The sequence below is a fragment of the Falco punctatus genome, assembly GCF_963210335.1.
Source record: "Falco punctatus genome assembly, chromosome: 2".
In the NCBI taxonomy this organism is placed as follows: domain Eukaryota; kingdom Metazoa; phylum Chordata; class Aves; order Falconiformes; family Falconidae; genus Falco; species Falco punctatus.
Genome location: NC_137581.1, coordinates 28369121 through 28392174, shown reverse-complemented (window position 1 = coordinate 28392174; position 23054 = coordinate 28369121). Strand labels below are relative to the sequence as shown.

The following is a 23054-nucleotide window of genomic DNA, read 5'->3' as shown; positions in this document are numbered from 1 at the left end:
CACCATAAATTGAACATTTTTCACTGTGTTGAACTGGTGATAATTAGACACTATAAGTAAAGAAAACTGGGAGTATAACATGTGTCATAAATTGGCTGTCTTCCACCTTTTCCCTTGATTAGTTGCCAGTCTGGCCACCTGCCATAGACTGGTGAAAGGGGAGGGGTCACACAGAGATTTTACCTAATGAGAGGACAAAAGAAGCTAAAAGCTGCACAGAAGTGCCAGAGGCATCAGTCCCACCAGCACAGTAAAAATAGAAAAGGAAGGAAGTAGTCAAAGGTGGATGTATAGAGGAAAAAAGAACAACTATCTCACTATTTTAGTTATCTCCAGAGAACGGTGATGGATACTTTGCCAAATTATGACTCCATTCTTTAATATAACAATGGGCATGCTATGCCTATAGTGTTCAGGTTGTAACTAAAATTGGACAAATAGACCAGCAGATATTAATCACTGAGATCAACCACCCAGACATTCAGTTTAAGGTTATGGCATACTTATTTTCAGAAAGAAAAAGACACATTTGATTGCCTGCCTTGGAGGCCAGTGGAAACAATAAGATTCCAGATAATCTTGTGAGATAAGGATGTCTCTCTAACAATGTTACTAATAGAATATTTAATTATCATCAGCTTGAAATTTGGCTCAGTAGATTTAGTTGACACTGTATGTCTACTGGGAGCCAATGCAAAGCATAGCTTTATGTCGCCTTGCACTGTAGACTTTCTGCCTCTTTTCAGGCTATTGGTAGTAAACATTAACATAGACTTTACTACTCCAAGCAAGCTGGACAAGTGCTAGTGGCTACTGATTTCCAGAACATAGTCTAAGGTTTTCCAAAGCTTAATTAACTGTAGGGGGAGTGACAGTAAGTGTTTTAAAGAAATCTCCAGAGGACTAAATAATTAATCTGTTCTGTTTGATCTCTAACACTGGCTTTCCATGTTATCATACCATGATCGTACCATCATCCAGTTTACTCAGCTGTAAAATATTCCCAGATAGTGCTATCCTTTCCCCTGTCATGTGGATGATATGAGTGATCGATTCTGTTGAGTAGGTATAAAGAAAATGGTAAGCAAACCTCTGACATAAACCTGAGTCCATTGCTTTCCCAGCCCTGATGTAGAAATGTCCAGAAGTCTGAACGGCTGCTTGCCCATCTAATGTGAATGTAGTGGAACAAATGTATTTAATGTACTTCCTGCTGTGAACAGCATGAGGCTTCAACAATTCCACTAAGGCAAGATGACTGTCAGCCTGGCTGTAAGGCTGGGTGCTCTCATGGCAACACTAAATACGGTATCATGGAATTAAAATCACATGGGAAGATAGCCACTGACACAAAACTTGATGCAAACAAAATAATTGTAAGCATTCTCCTCTTAGCTACGAACTTCCAGCTCTGCATTCATCACACCTCTTCTCTTCTGGTTTCCAAATGTGACTACAAACCAAGAGTTTAAAATTTGCCCGTGATACAAAACAGAGTAAGTAACAAAAAGAGTCCAAACAGCAGCCTGGCCATAAAAACAGTTGACTGTGAGAGCAGAGTTTCACTTCAAGACTGTTGCAAGGACTAAAGCACATTTTGTATTGGACTTATTGCACACAAGACAGCGACACTGTTGGAGTTAGAACCAAATTACAGACTGCTCATTCCCAGATGAACTAACAAGAGTTTGGTCTCATTTTTTTTCTTAATATATGTGAAATTATTTCAGCCACAGCTTCAGTTAGAAAAACAAAGAACACTTCTAGGCTGACCTTGCTGAGTTGCTAAGTGCCTGGGGATTAAGGTATTTCCATGGAAGACTGGGGTCTGGGTGTTTTCAGGGTCTGAGTCTAAACTCCAGGACACCTCTCTCCAAGGAGAATGAAAAGTGCACAGTAACCTTATCTTCCTTTTCCTAGATGCACAATATTGATCTATTATGTAAAGTGCCTCCTCCAAATGAACTTTATGCTGAACTCTGTGCTCTCCATGCAGGATAGGTATGTCCTTCCTGAGCCAATCAAGTGACCTCAAATCCTTCAGGGATTTCTGTTGATCCCCCAAATCCTTGATGTGCATGCAGACAAGTAGTTGAGCCCACCAATTCTGGCTAGATTTAGAAACAAAAGTCCACATTTGCACGGAAAATTTTTGTATTTTTGGGTATTTTTGTCTGATTCTGGACTTAATCTTGAACATCTAAATACCTAGTGAAACACTCTCGAGCATTCATTTCTTTAGATTTCAGCTAGATTATTTTCAATTTTTCTTTAGAAATCATAATTATATTATGAAGCAGGAATAGCTACGTATGTTTTTGTTGTTTAATGGCATTTCAAAGTAGGAGCTGTTTTAACAAAAAATTAGAAAAAAATCTTTCCTTCATGCCCAGTAGTGCTTATCACTTTGGGTTGAATGGCAAGTTAAATTTCTAAGGCTAGGGTTTACAGGTACTGTCAGAAATCAATGTATTCAGATGCACCAGATATTCACAGTGATTGATCTCAACAGTTCAGATACTTCTAGGATGTGATGGTTCCTGGGAGTACATCTGTCTTTAACTATTTTAACTATAGAAGGACCCCAGCATAGCCTGCTTGAATGAGATGGCTAATATTGAGTGAGATTACTGCTACCCCAAAAATGGATGATTTGCATAGGTCTTTCCCCTGAATGCTTTTCTTGTAGTGATTCATGGTTAGTGAATATCACCTCTGACTCAAACAGATCCACGTTTTTATTTTTTAGTGCTTAAACTGTAGTGACGTGTAAGTTTGAATCCAAGATCTCCAGGCATAATTTACTTTGCTGTGTATTTCACTAACTTAATCCTTTCCCTCTTTTCTACCTGTCTTCAGCTTCAGGACCTATCAGGAAAAGTCCCTTCCAAATTAAGAAATGTCCCAACAGCAGCACTAATTTTAAAATCACCTTTCACAATATAAAACTATACCTGTGCATGGTCTACATACTATGTTTTTTGTTTTGTTTTTTTGTCCCAGGTTTTGCTTTGGCAGCACAGCACTACTGTATAATCCCCAATTAAAGTATTCGGTTGCCAGGAATTTAATATACTCTAGTTCACTACAAAGTTGAGCACACCTCTTTTATTTTTTGTTTATTGTCATGATTGTATAGCAACTCAGCTATTTTAGTTAGACCCTAAGGGCCTTTCTAGAAATAAAAGAAGAAAAGACTTTGATGATAGGTACTGAAGGTGAATGTTTCCTAATTAACTTGCATTGAATGCCAGAGGAGATAAGGTAATGTTGGTTGTGCTGATTTGACTTCCATAGGAAAGATCTCATGTAGTGTTATTAAACTTTGACCTTTGCTGTTTGTATCTTTTGACCTGAAGAAGTCCATGCATAATGTTAATCCTGTCACAGGACTTGGAGAACTCACAACTTAATGACATGCTGTGACATTTGTCCAAAGAAGCTTTGTTAAATAGAAGATGAATTTAAACAATGAGAAAAATATATCAGTAGATATGAAGCAAAGAAGTTAAAGTGAACTAAAGAATTTAGTATGACATTACAATAGCTCATAGGCTATTATACATGTGCTAAAGTTTTAACCCATCTCTATCTGAGGCATTTTCTGAATTAAATTTTGTTGTTAAAAGCTGAAGAAAATGCTTTTTATTTCACATAAACACATTTACATTTATTAAATTTAATGTTGTGCACTGAAAATAATAACCAATGCTTCTTAAAATTCCCTGCTTATTATGCAGAATTTTAATCATGACTGCCAAAGTGTTAAATTGCTCACACATTACACAAATACGTGTGTGTGTATATACACAATCTGAAAGAAACATACACATATATATTTCTTTCTCTGTGTGGAGACATAAATAGATACGTAAGGTATACCGTAATTTATCTACTCTGTAGCCTGTACTCTGCATTTTATAGAACAGGCAGCACAACAGATCTCAGATGAAAAAAGACACATACTGACTTTTCTGTTATTGTGCATTATGGTTTTGTGAAAAATAAATTCATTTTCATGTTTTCTAAATTCATTCTCATGTTTTCTAGTGGCAGTGTTAAAACAAAGGAGATTTCCCTAATATGTTGTGGGAGTCTCATAAACAGTTAAGTTCTACACTATGTTGTGATTGATTAACTTTCATAATTTCTTATTCAAAGTCAGTCAAGGTTACAGCTATAATGATTGTATAAGTCCAGGAATGATAATCTTATTTTAAATGCTAAAAACAGTATCTAAAAGTGTTCCCTCCCAGGAAATAAGGTTCTACTGAAGATAGACACTGTAATTTCAGCTTCAGTTCTCTTAAACAGTCTCTTGGAGAAACATTCTCCCCATCCCAAACTTTCCATATATATTTTAAGCGCTCAGAACACTTTCAAAAGCTGGGTAATCATCTGTTTCATGGATATATTTTTTTATACCTACTCTCCCAATATTTTGTATTCTGCTATCTACAAACAGTAAAGTTCATGAATTCTTCAAAATTATTCAAAAAATCAAATTGTTGCAAAAAACCTACACAAACCTGCATTTGCCATCACAGCAAAGTCAGATAAACATATTTCTATTTCAGCTTGCATTCGATATATAATCTGTTACAAGAAGTGTTACTTCAAACTTTTGTATTCGTTAATGATATATGATTATCCAAATACTTCACAGAGAAAACAAAGTCACCTCTGTCACAGGATTACATGTGAGAAATTTCAGGCAGACTGAGTATTTATGATGCAATTAGATGGGTGTCAACTTCCTGCCTTTAAGAGCTGCCTTTTATACTCTTAACTAGGGAGAAATCACTGTGCTGATAATAAATGTCTATCTTGGCATAAGACTTTCAAAGATATAATTCCTCACATTTAGGCTTCAGGAAATATGACAGTGTCACAATAGATGGTTTATGGCCTCACAGAGAGGACTAAAATAGCTTATCCGTATTCCTTTCACAGAGTTTCCAGTTGATATGTCAGCTTCTAAACTCCATGCATAAATAGGGCAATTGTGCCAGGAACCCTTTTTGCTACCACTCCTAGAAAGAAGAAAGTTGCACCACCCATGCTAGGGACACTGAAGGAGACACTTGAGGCTGCAGTAGTATTTACATGAATTTTTGAAAGCAGTTGGTGACACAGTGTGCTGATTCTACTGTTCCTTAGTCACAGACCTCTCTAATCACAAATAGAAATGTTCTTTTCAATGCAACATATCAAAGCTATCGACCACTTGAACAAAGGACATCATTTGGTCAGCATGTCCTTACTGAGGCAATTGCTAAAACAACATTACTGACTTTTGATAATTCGCTTTACTAAAAAGACCAAGGCAGCTACATGGACACTTCTAGGCAGAAAGTTAAATGCAGTATCAAATCAGAAGGACTATAGCTTGCCTCTTAGCAGCTGCTATATGGCTTCTAGTCCATCGGGGATTCTCATATGGCCCTTTGGAAAGTAATGCAATGGGCCTGAAGGCTTGTGGACATAACCTCAGAATCACTCATAAAAAGATGCCCATGAAAGGTGATTTTTTGGATTACATCTGCTACTGTGATAGGGAAAGGTGCATCTCCTCACTCCCAATCACTGCTTGTGTGACTTTCTCAAACCATAAAATACCAATACTAAACACTTTAAAAAACCCGCATTGCTTTCTAATAGTATTTTCAAATCTCAAGATGGAAGCAGCATGTGTTTTAACCAACAGGAAGAAGTGCAAAAATCCAATTTCTACATGCTGATTTGAATATGATATTGATACTATTTGTAGTTTCTGTCTGGAACTGGGAATATCACTTTGTTAAATGATGTCTTACCATCATCCTTGTCAGGTACAATGGTAATTCGAGTGCTTGGGAATTCTGCACCAACTCTACCACCCATTGGCATGCTCAGCAAAACATCAAAGGTCTCAGCCTCTTCATACAAGGAATCATCTATGATGACAATCCGACACATTTTTTCTCGTTCGTCTTTGTCAAAACGTAGAATGCTGTTGTGATCCTCAGGCCTGGATATGTAGTCGGAGTAAGAAAGTACAGAGGTTGGGGCAGTGCCAGATGCTGTTCCTGTGGCATAAAAGGAAAACAGTCACTATACATACCATGGTTACAATGATCTCCTCACAGAGGCTGAATCTTATTTCATTACCTTTTAATTTCTGTTTACTTTTACATTACAAGATGGGCTGAAACCTTTGACCAGGCTACATTTCTGAGATCCCTGGACAAACTTCTTCTGTATATAATGCAATGCAAGCACATGCTCCTCAAATTAATTTCCAGTTTTCCAGTCAGAAGGAATATTGTAGTCTATCACAAAAGACACTGACAAAGGAGACCTAGTGAGGATTAACAACTAACTCCCTTTGTATATTTTACCCAGTGAAGATATCGGTGGACCAGAAATTATCTATACAGCTAGAATTTGATGAAAACAAATTATTTTGATTCCAGATCACCTCACCAAAAATGTTGCTTCAGCTGTCCAGATGAAAAAAAATAGTAAAAGCACAGTTATGCTTACTAGAGACCCCATGCTCTGTGTGGATTTAATTAATAGGAGATTGAAACATAGAGGAAGGAGAAGCACAGCAATTAAGCACTATTATTTTGTAACTTTTTTTTAAAGATACAAACAAATAAAGGATATCCGTGGCAATCACTGCAGTGCTTTCAGTTCTCATCACTTCCAGATATATGGGGCTGCATATAAAAATTTTGCAAAAAGATAAAGAACACAGATTCTCTTCATCTCCTAACAAATGGCAGAAATTTGCAACATGATAGTTTCTCATCTGTATTCAATAATAATCCAAGACAGATTGAAAAAATGAATACATTTCCAGCTGAGACTGAAGATATTTAGATGAAAATGTAATTAACTGTTATAAACAATTTTATTATCCGATATATAGAACAATTCTTTTTCCTTTCTGTCTCCCATTTTTGCCTTTTTTTTGTTCTATAGTAGATTCTGTTACCATGTTGTGTGTAGCAGATAACCATCAGTTCCTGGCTCACATCTCCACTTCTTCTGACTGGAATGAATAATTCACCAACATCTTCTTCAATAGTATAGGTGGACTGAGGAATAAAGACTGTTGATTCTGCAAAGAACAGACATATTTATTTATTTATGTAGATTTATGGCCTCATAAAGTCACCTATAAAATACCTAGGAGCATTTTAGCATATTCTGAAGTGCAACAAATAACTTGTATTTATCAGCAATAGTGCTAAATTTTAAGAAAAACTTGGAGGGTGAGAGAAGTAGAGTTTCTTAGTCTTTCAGAAATGGAAAACAAAATCAGATCACTAGGTCTGAATTCACAAGTCCTTATTAAGTAGTCTCTAATCTGACTAATTTACTTATCTAGGGTTAATTGTGCAAGATAGTGTTTGGAGAATTTGTCCACAAGGTATATATTTTTCTCATTTCCATGGTATTTCTTTATTAACAGTTAATCACAGAAGTATCAGTAGTATAGCTCACACACAGGCAGTGGTTCTGCAAGGCCATTCATTAACTTACTACATCAAGATAACTGAAAATCATTTGGCATTGAGGATGCAAGATGGAGCTCCTGCTATCTTACTCTAACTTGGACACTTGATTTGAATCGGCTACACATCTACTCCTGTTTTACTCAAAGGAGACCTAGCCAATACAGTCAGCGAAGTCTAGAGAGCAATCTCACCCTAAAATTTATTGGACCAAAGAATGTCAGATGTGTTTTTCAGGGAAAGAAACATTAAAATTAATTTTAAACTCTTCATTATTTTATATTCATATAATCATATTGCTGTTTTATGCTGTTACTGGGATTCAGGATCCATTTTGTTCTTATTCTCTCAAAAACTCAAGAACAAAAGGTGGCTATGCATATGATTATAAAGCACCTTTACAGTTTCATTAATATGACTGCAACCCAAACAGAATGTAATTCTGTATAATATTAAATCAAGTGGTATCAGCTGACTGCACAAAGCAATTCTTTTCAATATTTCAGAGTACTTTGGCAAACAATTTTCTGAAAATTGTCAGGTGATTTCTTTGAAAACATGTTCCAGGTTTTATTTATCCAATTGGAAAATACTAGCAGCATGACTTAAGGTCAAAAGACTGCCTTAAAAATGCTGTAATTCAGGTTTGATAAGATCTAGACACTTTCACTATTCCAGCAAGTCAAATATTCAATGTGAATAAAAACAATTCCCTACCTTTTTCTTTTAAAGTAAAACAAGATGTAACACCCAAACCCCCCATTTTGTTAATTTTATTTCTCCCTTTAGAATTAAGTTGACAAAATGAAAAACTCTATCCTAAAAAAAAAAAAAAAGAGCAAAAAAAAAAAAGGCAGCAACCTGATTTCTGTTTTCTGTCTCCTATTATCCTATTAGGAGTAAAATGACACTAAAAAACTTGAACTGACCTTATGAACAACATAAAAGCTCAGAGGAGAATGATGTAGACAATGTCAGCTAGTGTAAGAAAACACATCCTTATGCAATCTCTTTTTGGAATAAAACATTAACTGATGTCCCATACACCAAGGGCTGGTACAGCTTTCCAAACGAGCTCACTGTTTTGGAACTAAGACTACACCATTCAAATAAATTAATTTGAAAATAATTTTCACTGGAAGCAGAATAAAACTTTTGATGGTTTCTATACAGTTAGCAGCTGAACTTGTACCTACCCTGTGCTCTAAAAGACAATTAGGAAACCTAGTCCTTCCCCTCAAAATTCTCTTTATATTCCTTCCTGTAGATATTACTTGATTTGCAGTTGTGCATTCAATTTTCTCCTGCGCAACTTCACTTTATGTATAATTACTACAAATTCTCTGGGACTGTGAAAATTTTATCTTAATATAAGAAATAGAAAAAACTATCATTGGCATTAAGAAGACTCAGATAACTATCTTGAGTTGTGCTATCTCACTGATCATAGAAAAGACAGATGTAACACATTTTCAAGTAATTTCTGTGTTTCATACATACTACTTTTCAAGTTAGGCACTATTTTTCTCAGTGGCTAAATATGGATGATGATCATATAACCTCTAGTTTAACTTGCGCTATGAACTAAGAAACCTCTGACAGTTCTCCTGCGCAGTCCTCTTCAAATGTTAATCAGGGAAGATCACATAAAAGAAGCTGTTAGAGTCATCCAATACTTGAAAGATTCCTTAAGGACAGTTTTGTGTGACCATGGCCCATGAGTTCAAGTGTCTGGATGCAGCTGAAAAGCAAAGCAACCAGAGCACATTCTACGTTTTTAGGGTTTTTTTTCCTCAGCTTCTCTCTTCATTTACATTTAACCATAACTGTATCTGTTCTTGACACAGCTTGTGCTGTACTTGGTCTACTGAACCTTACCCTTACTGACCTCCCCAGCTTGACATTGAGGCCTAACTGATGCGACTAGTTTGCTTCAAGACCCAAACCAGCCTGGACTTTCCTGTACTGTCCTCTCTCACAGGAATTATCATGGCAGAGTAAATCCAGTCAGCCTCCAGCCGCACATGCAGATACACTCTGCTTGCAAACACATTGAACTGAAACCCTATTATACATAAAATGAAACCGAAACTAAACAAAACAAAAAACCTAGAAATAATTTATCATAGGAAAAATGCAGGCATTTCATCAAAGCATGCTACCTTAGTCACATATTCATTAATTACTTAAAGTGATAGGGGACAAATGGCTACCCAACGCGCAGGCCTGCCTTCAGAAATATTCTGAGGGAAGGTAAGCTTTACTATCCACTATTACTAATAGCATTTGTCGTTCAGTCTATCTTCTGGTGTATGTACATATTGGCAGTACAGTTCTGGAAAGGTTCTTACCATCTCCTGGGTCAATAATTTCCACCGTGGATACATATGGAAATTCCAGAACTGCCATGACAGGCTCAGAAAGAACAATTTCAAAGGACTCAGACTGTTCATGTTCACCGTCACTCAAAATCCGTACTCGCCACGTAGCTAAGGTTTGGCCAGGATTAAACTGCACTTGCTTCTGGGCTTTTCCTCTGAAATCCTTATCTTTCTTGGCAGTACCATCTTTGGTGCTAATACCTGCATAAATCATAAATTTAGGTCATTATAAAAATTACTTACATTTTTTCTGTCATTTTTAAACAAAGAATTTTTAAAAACCATACTTCTCACAACCCGAGAGTATTCAAGCCAACTCCAATTACTCTTGATCAATTTTATGCTGGTGTCACACATAGCGGTGGAAGTGCATCAATTAACATTATGAAAGACAGTTTGGACAGAATTAGACAAAGCAAAGCTAAATACTAGAAAAACTCTACATTCTCCGAGGTTTCAGTCAAGTTTCTGTTTCTCTGTAATTCAACTATGGGTGCCCAAAAGGGCCAACAATATGTTTTCATGCCTTTACCTTTCTGGGTTCTCTTCTGTTCCAGAACTTCTAAACAACATGCTGCCTGAAACCCTCAAAAATATTTATTTCTCTTAGAAAAAATGAAAACACACCTGGAAAGGGGAAAGCTAAGGAAAACACAAAGACACAAAAGGGTAAAACGTACAGAATAAGGATGAAAGATGTAAAATCTGAACCATTGTAGTCATTCCCACTACAATAAATATTTTTTTTTAAATTATTATGCTCTTATTTCAGTGTTTGCATAATGACAATTATAAACTGTAGTTTAGTTGAAACTGCAAAGCCATAAGATAAAAATCAATACAGCTCATCCCACAGAGACAACACAGACCTTACAGCCTCATATCCAGGATGCTCTAAAATGGATTTCATTGGCACTTTCCTCACAGTTTAAGGCTGTTTGACAGGCCCACATGGAAATTAGACAGTCCTTCAGAACTATTTCTAACTCATGCATTTGGCCTTTGTTTGAACCCCACAGCACCACTCAAATCTTAAAGGCCTTTCTCAGGTTTTCAGAAAAAAATTCAAAACTTCTCCCTTCTCTGTTTGTTTCTTACAATGGTATTAATTTATTAAACCATATAATCTTTCCCTACACAGCTTGCCTTTCTTGCTTCCTGCTTGTGCCTCTTCCTAAGTTATAGCCAGTATAACTTAGCATAATATATAGCCAGTATTTTACATAACCTATAACCCTTCAGACCCTTTGGCACTACACACGGACCAGAAAGGCCAGCAAGCATCTTAACCAATATCTTTTAAGTTCTTTGCAACTCTGTAATTCCATTTTGCAGGTGGTCAGAGGCAAGTTATTCAAATGGGTTTTGCTGTATTTTGAGTCAGCTCAATTCAGAAGCTGAGCTTGAATCCGTAGGTAGATAATTTTGTAAACACTAGTTGTAGGATCAGAAGTCAAATCAGTATCTGTTAATCAGCACCAGTAACTAATTTAAACCACACACCTATAACTTTGCATTTTATTGACCTGTTTTATTCTTTTACTTTAGAAGAAATATATTATCAAAGTTAGTTCACTGTTCAAGATGGAGTCTTTTAAGTTAGATCCAGTTATTTTGTGCCTATACTCCTTATATCTCATGCCAAAATAGGTATCCTAACTACATCTCAATACCTAAACACAGATTCTTATTCAGAAAGAGACCTAAACAGAAACCTGATTTCTAAGCATGAACTTGTGCTCCATGCCAGGTAAATGCTTACATATCTCTGCAAAACCAGCTTTGAACTGAGTGCCTTTTCTCAGCAGTGTAAGCTCGTCATAGGTTTCAACATGAAACTGTATAAGAATAATGCTCCCTAGTCCAAACGCATCACCAGGAAAAGGATGGGAACAGATCCAGAAACTACAGACAGGTGTGAGGTTGCAGGATGTGATAACATAATCTTTTTTCACCTTTTCACTCCCCAGACACTGCAAACAGCTTTCAACACCTCCTGTATCAGCCTCAGTTGACTGCCAACATTGACAAAAGAAAACGAGCCTAATGGTCCTAGCTGCTAATCAGACCAGCTCACAATAGCCTTCCTGGAGAATGATCTCTGCTTATTGTTGTCTTTCCAATTGCTACAACTGTTTTTTCTCATTACAGGAAAAATAAAATTCGGACAGGAACTACATTCTGTGAAACAAATACAATTGATACCACTGTTGGTATCAATCAAATCAGAGAAAGGAGGACTGGGTCTTGGGTTGTTAAGTCAAAAATTAACTGCAGAAGACCAAAAAGAGAAAAGTGAAATTTTCATCATATAACTAAAGAAATAATATCTTAGCATAACAAAAGATACTTGCTTTAACAAATAAACATACTCCTTTGAATGTAGCTTGCTTAGTATGAAACACCAGTAAAAGAAAATAGTTGTATTAATGCATTTTATCATCTAGCTGGCCAGTGATTTATAGAAGCAACTGATAAGGTTAAAATTGAACTTACTTATAAAAGACGTTTCTCCAAGATAACCTCTCCGTTTAAGAACAACATCAAGATATTTGGAGTCTTCATTTACTAAATAGTATTCCTTTTCTAAGGAGATCCATGCCCAGTTTAGGCGAAAATGTTGATTCTTCAGCTTATTGCCTCCTGCAAAACAAAATAAAAATTCATTTTTCTTCTTCATCAAATACTACTCTGTCTTTGGAGGTTAATGTAACCTGTACCCTGGGTAAAAAGTGTATCTTACCTAGACATCACAATCCAAAGATTTTGAAGATTTAAAACTAAGAAATAACAAGTAAAGAACTCAACCATGAAATGTTCAGTGCATATAGGAACAAATTTTATCTTAGATGCATACAGATTAATCACATTCCTTACAGAGTATGCTAATTTTCTTCTTTTTCAAGGGAAGAAGAACAAGGATTAATAAAAATATATTTAGGATGCCTTTTTAGAAATTACAAAAGGTGCGGATGATCCAAGTTTCTGCAGAACTGTATTGGTATTTCTAAATAACACACAGTGTAGGGCATTATGCAGAACTTCCTCAATATGATCAGGCTACCAGAAGCACTGGAAGACCCTTAGTATCCTGAGAGACTGGAGCTGACACCTACCATCTACAATTTCTGCTCTTACTGGTTTAGAATTTATGCATTAGCACTGTATGATTTTAGGAACAGCTTTCATGTCTTCCTAGGAAATGGTTTCAATAGGATTAAGTATACCTGATACACACTGCAGTTTATAGTTATGCTGATGCCCTCCTAAGTTTACATGCGTGTAACCGTTGGGTTAGGTATGATTGCCTGTGCCACCTAAGAAGATTTAGAGAGATATAAATGCTTATTGGAATTCTCTTATACTATTTTGCAATGAGCTATCTTCATGATATGATGAATGCCCCTAGCTAAGTAAGCTGCTGAGATGTTTATTGAGAATCAGTTTTCAATAGACCAAAAGATGTCTTCACAGTTCTTTTTACACAGGCACAACTGTAGCAACATGTTCCTGGTGAAGAAAGCAAACTCCTAGGATCCCTTCCAAGGTCTTGACTGTAGCAGCAGCACAGCAGCTTCCTTGTGGTCTCACTGTGCATTCAAACACTGGGAACTGAAAACACAGGACAGCAAGCAATGCACTAAGCTAGGGAAACTGAATAGTTAACATGGACCAAGTCAGCATCTCTGGCTGGCAGCTGTTGATGGCATTGTCCTTAAGTTGAACACTGTATTTCCTTATACAATAATTGGAAGAACCTTCACAGTCCTTCTGAAACAAAAATGACCATATAGTTGTCAACAGAAGTAGGCTCTGTTTTTGAAGCCAAAGCAATGCAGGAATACAGGAAGCATCCCTCAAAACTTTTGGAGGGGATGATATGGAAGTCATTTAACTCCAGCTGCAAAACACTGAGCGCCAGCCTAAAATCTGAGCATGTCTCAGCCTAATCTCTTGCTCCCATCAGAAATGAAGCTGTTTTGCCTACAGTTAATGGGTTTTGTACAACTGTAAAAGAACAGGAAATACTGATTGAAATGGCTCTCTAAGGTCCAATTAAAAATGCTACTTTTTTCCAGTTGAAAGGTAATAGCTGGAAAGAGCTAGCATCCATTTCACTATGAACCAACTATTTGTACAACAGACTGAATATCTTAGATCAGATTATCCCATTTCTAATAAAACATAGCATAGCTTTAGTTTCTCAAGTACAGTTTACCTCCATCTGTTCACTGACTTTTCACAGTAAAAAGGCATTTCTTGTCAGTGTAGGGATTCTAGATGCCACACATAAAAGGGCATGACAAACTGAGTTCTGTGTACCCTATTGGATGTTTGTTACTACTCAGGAGAATCCTCTAACTTCCATAGCAAGAATAAAATAACCTGTTCAGCTCACTGAAGGCAGATGCTTACTCAGCAACTGTCTTCTGGGAATGCTGGCTTGTGTGGGAGGCTGTAGGCTGATCTTCCCACAAGGTGCTGCTACAGAATAAGGTTTGCTCAGGTAATGACTGTCTGAAACGTGCCCTTTAGAATTAACACTTCTGTAAACAAGCCAGTGAATAGAGTTACTGGAGTACTACACTGCACTCCTTGCCCTGCTTTTTTCTGCTCTTTTGATCTCTATAGTTGCTGACAAAGGGGATGACTACAAACACACATACGAAAACTGTAAAGAGCACCACGAGAAAACCAGGAACTATAGTGTTAGCTACACCAGCACTTATATTAGGTTAGACATATGTTATGTCTTCCCATTAGTTTCTTGGGACAAATGCAATAGAGTATGTCTTGTTCTGTAATCTAGTAAGAAAAGCCATTTGTGTGCTGCCCTTGAACACACTGCCCAATTTAAACATAATTTGACACAGGGATAAAAGTTTCTAACGATATAAAAGAAACAAAAATTTACTGCCAATTAGAGGAGAAAGAAGCTATTAGTATCACTACTGAGAAAAATACTGCTGCATAAGCTTACTAGAAATGAGACTGTCAGATACTGGAAAACCCTCAACTGAAGGAAAAGCATAGCAGAGTTTCTATCTTTTTAGACAGAATAGATTCCAGCTAGGGAATGAAAAGCAATAGCAAATCCAACACCAACTGTTCTAACATCCAAAGAAGTAATGGTTTAAACATGTTATGGACATAGGCACACAATCTACAGCTTACATACACACAGATCTTATGTTTCATTTCTAGACTCTTAAATCAACCTTAAATGTAATTGATATTTGCACATAATTACTGAACATACCAAAATTACTACACAAGTGACAAAAATCCCAGTTGTTAAAGAGGAAAAGTCATACAGAGAAATTCTCAGTAGCCAACTACCAAATCAGTTAATTCCTGTCATTGAAAATGTTGAAATATACTGAGTTAGAAATCTAATAGGAGGACGAAATTTAGGAAGTAAAATGTGCAAGAAAGAAAATATGATTTTATGTTGTGTTAATTCCACCTATTTCTTGCTTTCAGCGGTTTCTTTCCATTTTTTCTTAAAGCAAAAAAAAACCCAAACCAAAAATGTATTATTTATAGCGGGCTTTCAGCAAGCCTGCATTTCTATCGGCCTGCTTCTGCCCCTAAAATATATATTGTTCACGTTTTAGAAGGTGCAGTACTAAAACCATCAGATTCATAATTTTAAGAAAACAATATAGATACTTTAGATCTTGATTTCTTAACTTTGTGCTTCAGAAGAAATGTTTTCTAAACTATACAAGCCATTTCACAGTCCAATGTCCCCAAAAAATAAAAACAGTGTTGTGGTTGTTGTTGTTATTATTACAGAACTCTGACACAATAGTGCAGGAAGTATATGATACAATTTATCTAATTTCAGGTATTTATTTTCGAGCTAGAAATTCTAAACTGTCTTTATAACCAAAATTGGGAAAGAGGCATTTTGTGAGGCTATGACGTATTTTAGGTATCTATTTTTGAATGAGATTAGCTGTGCCTCAAAATATGCAGAAATACATGCATTTTTCCTCAGTAGCTGTTAAGAAGGCCTGTCATGATGAGTTACATTGTAGGCACTTTTATTATGCTATATATATACACTAATGCTAGGTAAGATGAATTCCACCACACCTGAACTGGATGAAACCGGGCTGTTCTAGAAGATGGTAGAGCCAAGCACCACACAAATATAAGGTCTGTTAAAGAATAATAAAAGTATAGCTTTCAGAAATTATAAAATATCAGAAATAAAATTTCACATGCCATCTTAATTTTGTTCCTTGTTAAATTAATTATCTGCCTTACAATAGTATTTCTATAGGCAAATGAATTTTGCATGGCTCACTAGCACTTTCTTCGGACATAGTCAAAAATTTAGCTGCTAGGCAAATAATTAAGGTAATTAAGGTACCTCAATGACAGTTTTGCTTTTGTTCCTTTCCTAGACAAGTGCTTGTAATACAAATACATCAGAAGTTGACAGAGAGAGAAGCCATTACTAGAGTGCTTTTAAAACAAAACAAAAGGAAGGAGGGCCATGTTACGACAAGGTAAATCCAAAGTAACTTTGGTTATACATCTGTGAGATACGGTTGGCAAGATGTTGCTATAGTGATGCATGAAAACCCATTTCTTGAATTTTGCCAAAGACCACAGTGCAGCAGTGCTAAATCAGAAGATGCTAGACAGGACCTGGTGTAGTGAGACATTGATGAGAAATGAGATGGCAAGGGTTGTGAGACACAGTCAAAAACTTTGGACACAGCTTAAGCTAAGGATCTAGAGTAAGGTGGGTCACAAAGTGACTTAATGACTGTGACTTCACTGACTGAGGCTGCTGAGGACAATACTGTCTGAAAAGGTTTGCCTGAATATGACAAATCAAAGATGGATGTCATCTAGAATTGGTCTTTACAGGAGTCCTGTCAGAAAACAGTGTCACCTGTCAGAAAACAGTGATATATTATTTTTGCATAGGTCATCAAACCAGAAATTCCCAGAAAGATCAAGTCATACAGAAATTCCAATTTAAGCTACATGAATAAAAGAAGAGGACTTGATCAGTAAACTGTTTAAAGGGAAAAATATTAAAATGAATTTACCCATTTAAGCATTTATCCTTCGAAACTGCTGTTCAGGTATCTTTAAAAATACATAAAAACTCCATGAGAAACACTGACTAGATTGTCAGAACTTTCTATCATGATGTAAAGAGCTCAGAGAAGGAAAGAATCAGTTCCAGTTCTCTCCACAGATTTCTGGGCTATGTGAAGACAGTATAAAATATATTTCCATCATTAATTCGTGTCTCTTGAGCACTGGCAAGTTGAAGGGCATTCCATAGAGAACGTCTGATTGTAGCTTTGCTGTCCCTAGGAGCTACCCCAGAACCCCAATTCATAAACAAAAGCATACAGCTACACCACAGTGTTCACTTATTGATACAATGGAAATTGATGTATCTTGATAGATACTGGCTTCCCTACATGGTATCCATGGCATAATCAGTCAGAGATGAATCAGCTAAAGAGTGCCCAACCTGTACAACCATAGCCACCCAGATTCATTGCGTCCACAAAGTATGTCTTGCATTGCCATAAAGCTCTACAAATACCAGACAGCTGTGGTTTAGACATCTGCTTCATTTTTTCACCCTCTGATTAGCTTCTTTCTGTGCCAAACCAACTTAAGTTACATACCAGGATAAAGTTATCTCAACAGTTTCATTAGAAGTAAAATCTGATGTGGAATGCAGAAATCTTAGTTCCCAAGATCATGATTCTCCATCTAGCTATGAAGATCCCTGTCAACCTTAGCACTTCCCAAGTTTTTTGATCCCCACACTACTTGCTAGTTGTTATTTGTGGTTTATATAAACATGCTTTTTAGCAGACTAGAGAAGTGACATACAATCTTAGATGATTCTGCTAGTTAGAATAAATGTAGAGAAGATACTATATGTTCAGCTGAAGACACACAGTTTCAACAACTCTGATTTGCCATACTGTGTCATAGTCCCAGTACATTCTACCTACAGGTTAAAAAGGCAAAGATCTCAAGTAAATCTATCAGAAAGACCTCACCTATAAGATAGATAATAAAAGTACTTTATTCAATGTTTTGGGGCAGTACATCATTGGACTAGATGACTTTCAAAGGTCCATTCCAACCCAAACTACTCTGATTCTATGATCATATGCTGTTCCCTCTGCTATGATCACCAGAAAAGGCATATCAGGTGAAACTGCTTTAATTTCATATAGAAAAGCTATTTGCAGAAGTGAAACACATAAGTAAACCCAGCACATAAAATACGCCATTAAAATGTTTTAAATAGGCTTCAACAATGCATAAGCTAACCTAATAATTTTATCCAATTAGAAACCCTTAAAATGCGTCTCCTTTATACGTCTTTTTCAAATGTACTATAATGGACTCCAATCACTAAAGCAACTTGCTGAACTCTGCACCCTTCTGCAATCTCTCTGCCACTGTAACTCAATATATTTGCAGAACAACCAAAACCAACCCCCTGAACTAGCCCCTAGTGATTAGGGACTAAAACAATGCTTCCTCTGACTTGTCATGAGAAAACACACACTTCCCAACATTATGGACTTGGCTTGCCTAGAGTGTAATTGCTGATATCCAATGGACTGCAGACAGTTTCTGTCTTTCAGTAGTTTCTGTAACTCTTTTGCTTTTGTTTTATGTCTGCCCCCAAGAAACAAGTTGGAATGGCCACATTTGCCAGGGCTCAGACTAAGCAAATGCTTGAAGTCACATAGCAGAAAAAATATCTTAAGTATACTGTACAGTTGCTTTGTTACAAAAAGAGAAGGGGAAGTGAGAGAATGTAAAGGCTGGCTAGTGCATATTAAATGTTGATCCTAGTAAATTCAACTAAGCGTAACTAAGGATGTCTCCAAGCACAGTCTGGAGATTCACACTGGGTTAATTTAAGGAATTTCCAATACAAGTCTATGCCCAGTTCTTCCGCAGGAGATTAGCCAGATTCTGATTAAGAGATTATCCAGATTTTCATTGACAGAAACTGTGGAAGAAAACATGCTCTTTTAGACACTGCGTTTCATAGTTTTAAATTAATTTCAGTTTAAATCAGCTCAGTACAAATTAGTTCACCAAGAGCCAGGAAACCTTCATTCTGTTGGCCGCACCAAGAAGCTGTGAGCTTTCAAAGGAAAGAGCAAAGCAGATAAAGAGAAACCCAGTCTGAATCATAAAAAAGGATGCTGGACCACTGTGTGGGTTTCAAACCATTTATAGACATAAAGTGGTTAGCTTTGTAACTGATTTCAAGGGAACCCAAAAGGATCCACTTGCTGGTTTGGGATTCTGTGCTGTAAGCAAGGAACTAGCTCTGCAGGAGTTGAATGCTTCCCACTTCTACAGTTCCAATGGTGAAAATACAAATAATTTAATGAATTCAGGGTACTACTGAAGTGCTACTAATTGAAATGCTTAAGCACATACCCATATATGCTGCTGAATCATTGTAACAGAAGAGAAAGTCATTGAGCTACCCAAAAAGTTCTTAGCAAGACTGAACAAAGCAAAATTGGGCAAAAAAATATTCATATTATTCCTCCTCTCCCTCAAAATATCAACCCATCAAATTAAATTTGTTCACAAAAAGACTGGCTTTGATTAATCTCTTTACTGAAAATACTGGTGGAGAATAAATGATGAATTATCATCTTTTTCCACAGTCTGACTTAAGTATTTCAGGTATATATAGCTTCACATATTATTACTGTAACAAATTTGTCTACATATACATATGCATGTACATGTACATATACATATATAAATTTGTTACATATGATGTAACAAACTAATTTTTAATGTAAAAACTACAAATACTACACCATACATTTTATTTTATTTTTTTCAAATGGAACCCCCTATGCTCAATTATTCCACAAAACTTTATTAGAATTTTGACTTTTTGACCTGTTTCAAAATAAAATATCTCAAAACATTTTCATAGGATAAGACAATATCTTGTTGCTCTGCTCAAAGACTCAGGAACCATTCAGCATTTATTGGTGGAGAACATACACAGAATAGGATTCACAGAATCACTTTAGATAATGCTTTCTCTGGACAATCACATTCTAGAATTTGATCAATCTTATTTTAAAGTAGATACTTTAAATATGTCAGATGCAGCCTAAATTTTCCTTTAAGGGAGCAAAGAGTTTAAATGAAATAAAGGGTAGATTAAAAGTAAAATAATGACAGTTCATTAGACACAAAAAAATATGTTATTTATATTAATCACATATATTTCTATATTAATATATTCACAAAAGAATGGTTACACAATACTTGTACTATGTACATACCAACAATAACATATTACAGCATTTTAAAATCTTGCAACATTCACAGTGCAGCCAGACAGGTTACTGTGATGACAATGACCATACGATCTGATCTAAATCACTTTGATACATTGGATGATTATACAGTTTATATGGAAAGATTTCTTTGGAAGTTGAAGTGCCACAAGTCTCAGTTCCATAGAAAGTATATTTTCAAATTAATACAGGCCTGTTCTCATTACAAATCAGAACTGACAATGTTATCTTTCCAGAAATACTTTGCCTTACTGAATGTCAGTGGGAGCGAGGCATTCATCACAGAATCTGCTCAAAACAATTCATAATCAGACTCTACCCTCTCAGCCTGCATGCATTATTGATAGGGAAAAAAAGAAGACATCTAAAAATTATGAAAGTGAGCATTTTAAAGGATCAGAATACATTACAAATAATAATGTGAAGGTATGCTGAATGCACCTGATTTTGGCCAGTATTTGAGGTCAAGCAATCACCAACAGGCTGGCGTTTGGAAGGCAGACCTCTAAGAAACTCCTGTGCATCAGGCACTTGAAAAGGTTGGTGTTATACTGAATTTACAAGATGACAGATAATGAAGCAGAAAGACTTTATTTTGCCCTGTCACTGTTTCTGAGATGATGAACAAGGAAAAACAAATTTTTTTAAAAAATTGTGCCACCTGACTCTTGGTTGGTATTGCTAGGCACTTAGCAGGGATTATTTTAAACTAATCAGCAGGTAGCAACCACTGCTGAGAGCTTTTATTTGAAGGTAGTAAAGGACAAGGAAGAGAGTAAAATATTTGGGAACTTACCCTTCATTCTGGAAAAGTCACTCATATAAACAGATTCAGGAGAAGCAGGACAAAACCAAAACCAAGGGAAATGGACAGGAGGGGAAGCATTTGAAAGGGGACAGTTGATGGCTACTGAACATAACGGCCCACTAGTCCCAGAAAAGGGAAGGTACCAGGAGGCAGAGTTGTCTGTAGACGGCTCTATTAGCAGCACTTTGTTCTCAGAAGTCTTTGTTCTTACTGTAGAGATCAGTCCTTGTTTTGAAATGATGCTTTATGTTATTGTATAATGGATAAATCATGACTACTGCTTCCTAGCAGAAAAAAATCCAGAGCAGCCAAATTAATTCCAGTGAATAACCACTATTGGCAACAGGTCCCAGTGCACAGGAACATAACCAACTGGGTCCTGTTCCACAAAATTTAAAGACATAAGACCTGCCACTTATGAGTAGGATTCATACAGTCTAATTTTACCATGTAAAAGAAGTATGTTTAACTTAGGCTAGCTGTCCAGGCACAATGAAAGCAAAGAGCTGCATCTTCAGAAACTGCAGGTAGATCTGATATGAACAGCTGGATTACCCTCTGGAAAGGTTTGGCCCACTCCATTGAATATAACTGGAGAATGTTCAACCCGCCAGTCTAGATGGCTAATTAAGTCCAAAGACATGATTTTCATGCACGCACAAAGGAGAGTCCCGAAAAACGCAAAAATATGACTACTCCTGAATTGTAATACAGTAAACTTGTAAATTCAAACACTTTAAAAGTAATCTTTGGAATATTTAAAAATAACAACAAAAAAATCTATTTGGTTAGAAGAATTACTCTAATTCTAAAAGTTATTTCCATGTTGTCATTAAACTAATTCGCACTTAGTGTAGCCACAAACTAACTTTGCACCAGAAACATCAGAAAAATAATTTAAACTTCCTTTCTGAGTAGTAACAGAGAAAACCCAAACATACCACTGAAGCTGTCATGTCTATCATTAAACAATGGTCATATTACCTAAAGCAGAATACCTTTTTTCCTCAGGATCCACACCCTGCACCTCCCTCTGAAGGAAAAAAAACACCACCTGGATTAGTAAAGTTTTGTGCATGCATGGCCTGCAGCAGTAGGTAAATTTATTAGATCTCTGGCAACACATTCTTAAAATAAACTTAATAGTCTTCAGGTCTCTGCTTACTAATTTGTTTTGTGGCGCCAGACAACTTCTGCCAAAAAACAGGCTCCAGCTGAATTGAAGCAAGGGTCATTTCCTTGTCTCCCAGAATAACGGGTTTAGCTCCACCAGCTTAGTTACTGTCCTATATGGGACTGTCTTCTGGCTTACACATTTAAAGCAGCACTATATCCATATTAGCCTGTAGTAAAACTACATTTTAAAGCTTAATCAGACCTAGTGTTATATTTGAAGGTCATGGGGTATCCTCAGCCTCAGTCTTGAAACTAAAGAGTAATAACAGAAAAGTGTACTGTGACTTTACAAATGAAAGACAGTCCAACAGAACATGACCCGGGAGAAATATATTTACAATGAAAATATTGTCTCACTTAATATAGAACTATTTTAAGATACTCCTTTACTCTGGGAAAAGAATATATCAATTTCCCTTTCTTTAAATAGCATTTTAATTTAAAACTTGCTAACACAAACTCCTTCATATGTGCCTAATTTTCCAATGCTTGCAATATCCTCATGCGTAAAATTGGGGAGCATGAGTGGGTGCCATCTGAAACTGAGGCCTCTAATTTTTCATAATGAATCTGAAATTGGTATTTGTGTCAAACTGGCAAATTTCCCTTGAAGAAGTAGTTGAACTTTTTAACTAACTGTTGAACGCTGTCTTTGCGGAGAATTCCCCTCTATTTCAGGTGACAATCCAGGCTCATAAATCTCAAATTTTATAGCCTTAAGAGGAAAATGTGTGCAAGAGGGATTAAAGAGGTTGTTGTTATTTGCAAAGCCTACCCTAAACAAAATGGAACAGTTTCCATTTGATCAGCTGGACTTGCTGTAACTCAC

The 23054-nt window shown here is 36.3% G+C and overlaps 1 protein-coding gene across 1 annotated transcript in view; it reads right to left on the bottom strand.

Moving 5' to 3' along the window:
- The window catches only part of FREM2 (FRAS1 related extracellular matrix 2), a 144407-nt gene that overhangs the window by 52439 nt on the left and 68914 nt on the right, over positions 1 to 23054 (bottom strand). Inside the window, exons 3-6 of the mRNA XM_080376594.1 lie at positions 12383 to 12529; positions 9857 to 10087; positions 6983 to 7108; positions 5817 to 6068 (exon numbers count right to left, since the gene is read on the bottom strand). Coding sequence (XP_080232720.1) covers positions 5817 to 6068; positions 6983 to 7108; positions 9857 to 10087; positions 12383 to 12529 — 756 coding nt within the window. The remainder of the gene's footprint in view (positions 1 to 5816; positions 6069 to 6982; positions 7109 to 9856; positions 10088 to 12382; positions 12530 to 23054) is intronic.